This window comes from Amblyomma maculatum, chromosome 11, assembly GCF_055883805.1.
Source record: "Amblyomma maculatum isolate TAMU_Amacu chromosome 11, ASM5588380v1, whole genome shotgun sequence".
NCBI lineage: Eukaryota > Metazoa > Arthropoda > Arachnida > Ixodida > Ixodidae > Amblyomma > Amblyomma maculatum.
The window spans coordinates 105,145,976-105,155,187 of NC_139354.1; the positions used below are offsets into that span (position 1 = coordinate 105,145,976).

A 9,212-nucleotide genomic window follows, 5' to 3' on the forward strand; every position below is an offset into this window, starting at 1 on the left:
CACACAATCAATTGCAGCTGCTAATGTCAAGCTTAGAGCTGTGCATTCATGATGGAAAATAGCGCGAAAGTACACGAAGGACGGAAGGAAGTAAGACACGGACAAGCGCTAACTCGCAACTGCAGGGTTTATTGCTGAAGCACGCAATAAATACAGGTCACTTGAAAAAAATAACAGAAAAAACAAACGGGGAGAGAAGAGAGAGAGAGAGAAAAGCAGCCTCCTAAATGGGAAGCTAGGTCATAACATAGACAGTGATACACAGTCACACGTGCCACTCATTGCTGGGGGGGAGATACAGCTAAGTATAGATAAGTAAAGTTAATGTAAAGTAGAGTCTAAGAAATCAAATTCGCAATCTACCAAGTTAACCGACGGTTCGCTGACACACAAATTTTGACATCTTTTAATATAGTAAGCCTCCATAATTTCCCGAACCAGCTTGTCACGATGTCTAAAAAGAATGGTGGCCATAGAATGGTGACAAGCTGGTTCGGGAAATTATGGAGGCTTACTATATTAAAAAATGTCAAAATTTGTGTGTCAGCGAACCGTCGGTTAACTTGGTAGATTGCGAATTTGATTTCTTAGACTCTACTTTACATTAACTTTACTTATCTATACTTAGCTGTATCTTCCCCCCCCCCCCCCCCCCAGCAATGAGTGCCACGTGTGACTGTGTATCACTGTCTATGTTATGACCTAGCTTCCCATTTAGGAGGCTGCTTTTCTCTCTCTCTCTCTCTCTCTCTTCTCTCCCCGTTTGTTTTTTCTGTTATTTTTTTCAAGTGACCTGTATTTATTGCGTGCTTCAGCAATAAACCCTGCAGTTGCGAGTTAGCGCTTGTCCGTGTCTTACTTCCTTCCGTCCTTCGTGTACTTTCGCGCTATTTTCCATCATGAATGTTAACCAACTCGCCCAACTTTCGGCATTACTTAGAGCTGTGCTTGGCGATGATGCATAACCAGCATACTTGCCAAATGTGACCTGCCAACTTGATCCTGCCACATTGTCTCTCGATGCTGCACAAGCCGTTTTTGGTGAATTTTATAACAGATTAGGACAGACACCGTTGGGGTTTGCTTCCCTTCTATGAAACATTTAATGCTATAGCATTAATATTATTGCCATTGTGGCGTGAGCTCGGACCCTTCAATGTAGCTTTTGGTGACTAAAGTGAAACTCGGCAGCAACTCCTAGGTGGTTTGTCTGGTGAATAGTCGCTGCTTAGCTCCTTTTGCTCTCAGGTCCGGAGTGGGACCGCACAGGTGATTGCGGCACGGAGGAAGGCCGTCTTGGCCGGATGACGGTAGGGGGTGGTTGGCTGAAGGAAGCGAAGGCCGGCAGCATTGATTGCATCCAAGAGCTTCTTGCCCCGGATGGTGGTGGACTGGTTGTCCCCTTGCCCTGTAGAGAATGTCACCACAGATGAGAACATTTTTCCGAGACGAGTGTGGAGGGCAGTTAGGCATGAGGGGTCCCAGGGAACTCTTGGAGGAACGTATACTGAAGCGACAGTAGTGTCCGTGTCTCCCATTCAGACGCGCACGGCACAGATCTCCAGTTGTCCTACGTCCGGTTGGGCGACGTCTATCACTGTGTGGGATATATCACTCTTCACATAAATGGCTGTGCGGGGCCTATGTTGTGGATGGGAAAGGTCCAGGCAGGGGGCGTCATTGCAGTCCTGGTTGGAACATCATGAACAGCCAGAGTACCTGGGTCTCCTGTAAGGCAAGGACATCAAACTCCAGTGTATTCTGGAGGATTAGATCTTTGAGGTCCAAATGTAGTAATCGCAGGGAATTAGTATTCCACTGCAAGACACACGGTCTCCTGGAAGAGTGTTGCATCTGTTCCATGCGTCTGGCTATGATGGCGGGCAGTAGGGCTCCCAAAGATGAGCATCAGCTTCACCCAATCGGCGAGCGATAGAGATGGGTGGAAGCTGAAAGATGTGTGTTGTAGGAGTCCACTGCCACAGGTTGTTGAGAAGTCTCCCGAGCTGGTTGGCTTAGGGCTCCATGACTGGAGGGCCTTAGAGTAAGAGCCGGACTGGGTAGTAGGAGGCTGAGAACCAGTAGGCTGTAGTGGGTGGAGGGCGTTAAGCACTTGTCGCCGGTCTTCCGGGGTCGTGGTTTTGCGACGTGCCGTTGTCAGGTGCTGCCTTCACTTGGGACACAAGGGATCAGCAGCCCGACGGCGGCCTCCACAATGGAAACACTTGGGGGTGCAAAAAGTGCACTCCTGAGTGAGGTGGGATCTGCCACTGGTGGTGCAGCGGTCAGGCCTGGTGCAAGCGGTGGCAACATGGTTCTAGGCTCCGCTATGGGTGCACTGCGTGGGACGTGCCTTGAGAACACGGGCAAAGAACTTCATCTCGTTGATGAAGACCTGGTCCAGTGGAGGAGCAGCAAAACGTGTGGAGACAGCACGACCTTCTCGCCGCACTCTGGGTATCTCAACGTCCGCCTCAATGCCTTCTGCGGTGCCCTGTTATCGAACTTCCTGATTGAGCCCATAGATGGTACCCACACAGTAATCCATGTGGGAGGCCTTGAATGCTTGAATTGGTGTAGAGAGGAGGGAATCCTAGGTCAGTATGTGGTTTCGGGCCGCCTAAGAAGAAACATCTGCAGCAATGATGTTACGCTTACGGTTCAGTCAGACCTCGATGACTCCTGGCTGGCTATAAAGGAAGGTGCTCATGTGCTCTTTGCTCGTCTCCCGGAGAGAAGTGTTCTTTTGTGGAGTGGAATGGCTCGTTCACACTTGAGCATTCGGCGGCGAGAGCGCGCGATTTCCGCCGCCGCGGGAGAGAATCCACCGGAATCGCGGCGGAAAGCCGAATCGGTCCGGGACCGATTCTCGCCGCCGGATTTTTTTCCGCCGAATCCCATCAGCCAATAGGAAGGCGGGGAAAGTTTGCGCGGTGTCGCTCGGTGCAGCATGGCGACGGCGTGCTCGTAGTGCGACAAGAAATGAGCGTCACGGCGGAAATGCTTATTGACGCTGTGAAGCTCTATCGCTGTTTGTATGACAAGCGTCACCCGGAGCATAAAAACAATGTACTGAAAGACGACATTTGGAACAAGATTGGCGCCGCCCTTGGCATGAGCGGTACGTATGCCCCTTCTGTTTACTATGCCTGCAAATAGCATGTCGATGCTTATATTGCCACATTTCATGAGTCAGATGTGCCATGCTTTAGTGAATAAATGAATTTTAATGCTTTTTGCTTTCGGCACGACACATAGCGTAGCTGGACGCTCTTTATCGGCGTACATAGCTTCCCTCAGGCAGTCAGTCTAGTCGCTCGTGAAGTCGAGGCCTCGAGGGTGCATGAAAACAGTACTCAACTGTTTCTGGACATCTTTCTGGCGAGCAGATAAACGTTACCCGAGATGCGCCGTTTATTATAATTTAGTGCCCGCATCTTGGTATGCCCCCACTGAGTTCCTCGATACCGCGGTCGGTGCTCTACGTTTGCGAGGCTCGCTGCCTGGATTTGTATAGTGATTTCGCCAAACGCTCGAAATGAATTAATATGCAAGTAAGCCCAATTTATCGAAAAAGTTAGCCACGGTGATCAATTGTCATGCGTCTGGAATGTAATAAAAGTGCGGGTTGGACGTTTGTGTCCAACCGAACTCTTTCGTTCCTAGTGTACCGTCCGTTGCGCTGTTGTACGTATGTGGCATGTTGTTCGAGGATTAATGCAAGGCCGGACCATTGCTTGTATAGAGAAGAAATTCGGTGTATTACCATGACTCCTATTTTGCAGGAATCGCCAGAAAAAATTCAAAAACCTGAAAGATACTTTTTTGAAGCAGAGAAATCTGATTAAGAAGAAAATGAAAAGTGGGGCAGGCGCCGTGGACATCCCTGCAATTAAGTGGAAACACTTCGACGCAATGATGGAAATTATGGAGCCAGTTTCCCCAGAACCAGTGTAAGTTCAGTCATTGTTGCTTACTTTGAATTTGTAATACAAAAGAAACTGAACATCACATATGTCTCAAAGTATTGCAAGCTAGCAGAAAAACTAGAATGCATCTGTGCTTTCCTACAATAATAATACTGCTACTTGCGTGTTGCAGCTTTTATGTCAAGACTACAACTGAACACTTCATGTGATTATTTGGATAATTCCTTTAGATAACACAATGAAAGGGAACTGGTGAACCGTGTTCAGCAAATGCGCCGTATATCCTGTCCTCGTAGCAAGTCCCTCGGTAGAAATGCACGTAATGCAGCAATTCTTTTTTTTTTTTTTTTACAGTATGTGTGCAACTAGTACGAGAAAGTGCAGTCAGCATCCCTGTTGTGTAGAGTGCTCGAAAGATGAATTTTTCTGCAAGCAAAGTCAGTTCTCGCCGCACTTAATCAGTTGTAGAGGCAAAACACGAGAGGAAGTAGTGCCACAGAGAGCTAGAAACAAGGTAGACATGAGCACCTTGCCCAGTAATTGGGAGCCAGAGTCTGATTCTGACTTTTCTAGCCCGATATGTAATGCTCGAGCGCTCTAGACAAAGGCGACGCTATATGTACATATATTATTACTGTTCAAGAAGACTAATATTCAAACTTTTTCAGCCTCTCCACCAACGTGGGATTTTCTGCTGCAAATGAGTGAGTTACGGCACTGCCATATACACACATATGTCTTGTTTGCAAGTCCTTAAGACGCATATGGCTCAAGGACTTGCAAACTATTAGAAAAACTAGAATGTATTTATGCTTTCCCACAATATTAATACTACTGCTTGTGTGTTGCAACTTTTATGTCAATACTGAAACTGAACACGTCATGTGAATATTTAGATAATTCCTTAAGATAACACAATGAAAGGGAGCTGGTGAACCGTGTTCTGCAAATGCTCCGTACATCCTGTCCTCGTTGCAAGTCCCTCGGCAGAAATGCACATAATGCAGCAATTCTTTTTTTTTTTACAGTAACGTGTGCAGCAGGTACAAGAAAGTGCAGTTAGCATCCCTGTTGTGTAGAGCGCTCGAAAGATGCATTTTTCTGTAAGCAAAGTCAGTTTTCGCCGCAATTATTCAGTTGCAGAGGCAAAACACGAGAGGAAGTAGTGCCACAGACACCTAGAAGCAAGGTAGACATGAGCACCTTGCCCAGTAATTGGGAGCCAGAGTCTGATTCTGACTTTTCTAGCCCGATATGGTCCTGCTCAAGCGCTCTACACAAAGGTGACGCTATCTGTACATATATTATTACTGTTCAAGAAGACTAATATTCAAACTTTTTCAGCCTCTGCACCAATGTTGGATTTTCTGCTGCACAAGAGTGAGTGACAGCATTGCATTATACACACATATGTTGTCTTTGCAAGTCCTTGAGACACATATGGCTCAAGGACTTCCAAACTAATAGAAAAATCTTGAATGTATATGTGCTTTCCTACAATACTAATACTGCTGCTTGTGTGTTGCAACCTTACATGAACCGTTATCTCAATGACAGAACCTTGGTCAGCCTTTTTAAAAAAATTACCGCTTAAAGATTTCAATTCTGAACACTACAATGTGTGCCTTTAGGGCTGCTGGAGATACAGAAATGAACTGTCAAAGAACGTGCAACACGGAAGATTGCTGCACAAAAGCAAATTAGTTTTATTGTCTTTTCACAGATATCAAATCACTTGGGATTTATATTTTTTTTTCAAGGAAGCCTTCATATGTACCAAAATGTTATGTAATTCAAAACATGCAAGCATTCACAAGCCTTTCATGTTAAACAGCACTCATGGCATGTTCACTGATTGGGTCGGCAGTAATGTTTCAAGCCTTAGTTTTACATATTTTATTTCCATTTATTTACCCTAACAGCCCCAGTAAGCATTAAATAAGGGAGGAAGCAAAAACAATGAACCAACTATAACAGTAATGAGGCAATGTAACAAAAGAGCATGTAAGAATACATCAAAATAATTGGTCATCACATTGAAGGGGGGAAGGGCAAAGGAAATGGTGAACAGAACAGAATAGAGCGGCAGTAAGGACATGAACAAAGAGCATTTAGGAATACATGGAACCAAGCACATAGTAACATTTTTACTGCAGTATAAGAATACTAAAACTTGCAAAGGAAATGCAACTCTTATGAATGTAGGCACACTGTACAGCTTAATTCTGTTGGTTGGTCTTTCACATAACGGTGTAACTTATGTCTATGTTAATGAATTAGTGTAAGATAATAGATACACACATAAGTAAGGACATAACGAACAAGGAACCATTGATGATAATGTGTCATGCCCTTAAATGTGGAGCTTAATTGCCTAACTTTTATTTGTCAAATGAAGTGAAGGTTACTTGTTGCCGAATAGTATCATGCAAGGTTTGTTCATGGCGCACTATATGGTGCCGTTGCAGACAAGCACGTGCAGAAGAAGACCCTCAGCCGCAGGAACCTCTTCAGGTTCCTGCACAGTCCCAGGCAGTACATCCACCTGGGAAACATTTCCTTCCAAGCACAGAAAGCGAAAGGTGAAAAACAAAACCTAGTCACTACAGCACTTCGAAATGGTGACAGCAATTTTGTCTTCATTGTAGGTCACAGGGTATGCCGGAAGGAGACAAGGACTTCGAATCTGAAAGGTATTTGATGTGCATGTGCAGAAAATTTGTGTTACAAATACAATTCCTTTATGCAGTGCATGTAGCATGCTCATTATAACAATTTGGTTAACAGAGTTGTCTATTTTATAGCTGTCCAAGGCCAGCAAAGGCTCGAAAAAGTGCCAGCACCACAGAAAGGTAAAATGCTTTGATATAAAATTAATGCCCATTTACCAGAAAAATTTTGTTTCCAGCTCTTCAGAGGACATGCACCTTCAAGTTGCATCAGCATGTTTGCAGAGAATTACAGCTATTAGCACAGAGAAGCAAGACGACGATTTGCCATATCATTACTGTATGGCACTGGTGAAAAAACAGAGCTTTAAGCCCACTCGAGCAAGTCGATGCCATGCATGAAATTGACAACATCATGCACCCTAAAATGAGGCAAGCAATGTTAATGCTCGACCCTTAATTCACTATAAAATAAAGTTGTGGTACTTTTCCTCTTGAAGCAATGTTTCCTTTCGTCACATTCACTGCAACACAATTAGATGCTATGCATTATGTTGAAATTCTGAACCCAATAATGAAGGAGGCACTGGCCAAGTATGACAACTGCCCCCGCGCATTGTGGAAGCTTCCAACAGCCTGTTACAAATGAGACGCTCCTATCATCCAACCAACTAGTCACAACTGTGAGGTTATGAAAAAAAAAAATGTCACATATACTAATGCCATATAGCTTACCTTTTCAGTCCACGTTCCCCCTGACCATAGTCACCTGCCACGGTACTTCCCCGTCACTGATTAGGTATTGGCAGAGTCTGTCCCTAACGTCATAAGCAAGCCTGTAATGCAAATGTTGTGCAAACACGCATCAAGTACTATGATGCCAACTTTAAATGTCTGCTCTATTCATGAGGTTAACAACATATGAGCTAAGGACTGACAAATTACTGAACTAGCATGCAGATGATCCACAGTTAGCTGCAATGTCTTGGTACCTGGTTGAATGGCAGCCAGTGTGGGGCAAGCCATTGAGTGCTGAGTTCCCGTCGTCTTTGGATCTCCAGGTTCCGTCAACAACCCTCCCTTGCCAATCAGTGCTGTCAGCTGTGCCAGATGGACAATATGCAGTTCGAGAGAGAGGAGATTCTTTCATCAGAAAATTATGCAAAGCAATACATGCCGAGATTATTTTTCTAATGTTATCTTCCTTCGCCTTGAAAGGACGGCGCAGTATGCGCCACCTCTGGGCCATAATGCCGAAGGCATTTTCTACGACTCTACGAGCCCTGCTGAGGCGATAATTGAAGATTCTCTTCTTGTGGACCTCTTCGAAATCTGTATTCGATGGTCCACTGGAGTCGCTCGAAGCAAACAGTGGATGGAGGCCTGTGAAATGAACATTGAGTAAAGATCAACATTAAGAATTAAAAAGCCAATGGGAGCTATTAAGTGATATAGCCTATACGTATCATTTGTTTCAAAAGCCGTCTGCGTTATAGTCAGCACAATAGTTGGAAGCAAATGTTGGAAATAATCGAGGCCTGCATAAAAATTAGTATCATGGTAATGTGTGGTTTTATTGATTGGTGCGTGATAGGTGATGACAAGTTAATGAAATCATTGTGATTGATATATTACTGATGATTTAAAGAAATAAAAAAACAGCAAAATGGGAGATCAATGGTGTCAAAATGGTCAGAATGAAAAGGCAATGTTTCATGATGCTCATTAAAAAATTTAGTAGAATTGTTCTATTGGTTAAATGAAATAATTGAAAATGAAAAATACATTCAGAGGTGAAACTTCAGAATGGAAAGCCATTATTTACTGATGCTAAGTAATTATAAGTAAAAAATTGAAGAAATGAGGAAACACCATCCATGTCTGTGAGACGCTATCACGTCATACCCTTAATGGCAGAGCTTGTCCCCCCAAATTTTTACTGCAAAGTGCTGATTAAATACCTGCATGCACAATAAACACCTCAGTGATGTGTCAGCCTATACACAATAAGATGAAAGCAAGTTGCCCAATATATTCTTTAACACCAACTCAAAGGGTCAAACAAACGGCTGTACAGTGCTCTGGTTCAAAGTGTAGAGAGAAGACAGGATGAAAATGGGAAGCACATGGTGCGAATGAGCATATTTTTGGCTTTTTCACTGGCTTGCTTCATCACAGGCTGCTATGGGTGTTCGTTCAACACTGCTGTGGTGCTCTTAAAGAATTGGTCGAGTTTACATTCTTTACAGTTACAAATGAATCAAACTTCTGGAGAGGATGATTCCAACTTTATGAAATGTCAGCCTATTATTGCATCAGAATGCTTGTTGAAGTAAGCACTCAAGTATACCTAAAAAATAATTGCTGCTTTTTGCTATTGTATCAAAGTGCTAGTGCAAGAAAATTTATAAAACATACTTCTCCTTGAGTATGGACGCATCATATATGTCTTCAGGGGAAAAGCTTCATCCCCAACAAGGAAATATGGCATGCTGCCAGCGGTTCCGAGGGGTGCATCTTTCGGAAATCCTCTTTGGTTATTTTCTATTGATTCCTGGAGGGGGCTGCGTCCAAATACTCCACCATCAGACTCGCTTCCGAAGTGCCCAACTTC

The 9,212-nt window shown here is 44.1% G+C and overlaps 1 protein-coding gene and 1 long non-coding RNA gene across 2 annotated transcripts; both read left to right on the top strand.

Moving 5' to 3' along the window:
• Nucleotides 1-2,984: 2,984 nt before the first annotated feature.
• LOC146174566 (transcription factor Adf-1-like) lies at nt 2,985-4,907 on the top strand. The gene is made up of 3 exons (XM_084584959.1): nt 2,985-3,125; nt 3,786-3,953; nt 4,598-4,907. The coding sequence occupies exons 1-3, from the start codon at nt 3,001-3,003 to the stop codon at nt 4,635-4,637; spliced, it is 333 nt and encodes a 110-aa protein (XP_084441085.1). The 5' UTR covers nt 2,985-3,000; the 3' UTR covers nt 4,638-4,907.
• A 1,391-nt stretch (nt 4,908-6,298) lies between these two features.
• On the top strand, nt 6,299-7,913 carry LOC146174567 (uncharacterized). The gene is made up of 4 exons (XR_014701892.1): nt 6,299-6,511; nt 6,578-6,622; nt 6,734-6,781; nt 6,838-7,913. It is a non-coding gene; the product is annotated as an uncharacterized LOC146174567 (long non-coding RNA).
• Nucleotides 7,914-9,212: the final 1,299 nt, after the last annotated feature.

Bases quoted from the DNA above. Each gene is read 5' to 3' on its own strand.
- LOC146174566 (XM_084584959.1), top strand. From the start codon at position 3,001: ATGCTTATTGACGCTGTGAAGCTCTATCGCTGTTTGTATGACAAGCGT. The intron at 3,126-3,785 runs GTATGCCCCTTC...CCTATTTTGCAG, and splicing joins GCCCTTGGCATGAGCGGTAC to GAATCGCCAGAAAAAATTCA. The intron at 3,954-4,597 runs GTAAGTTCAGTC...AAACTTTTTCAG, and splicing joins CCAGTTTCCCCAGAACCAGT to CCTCTCCACCAACGTGGGAT.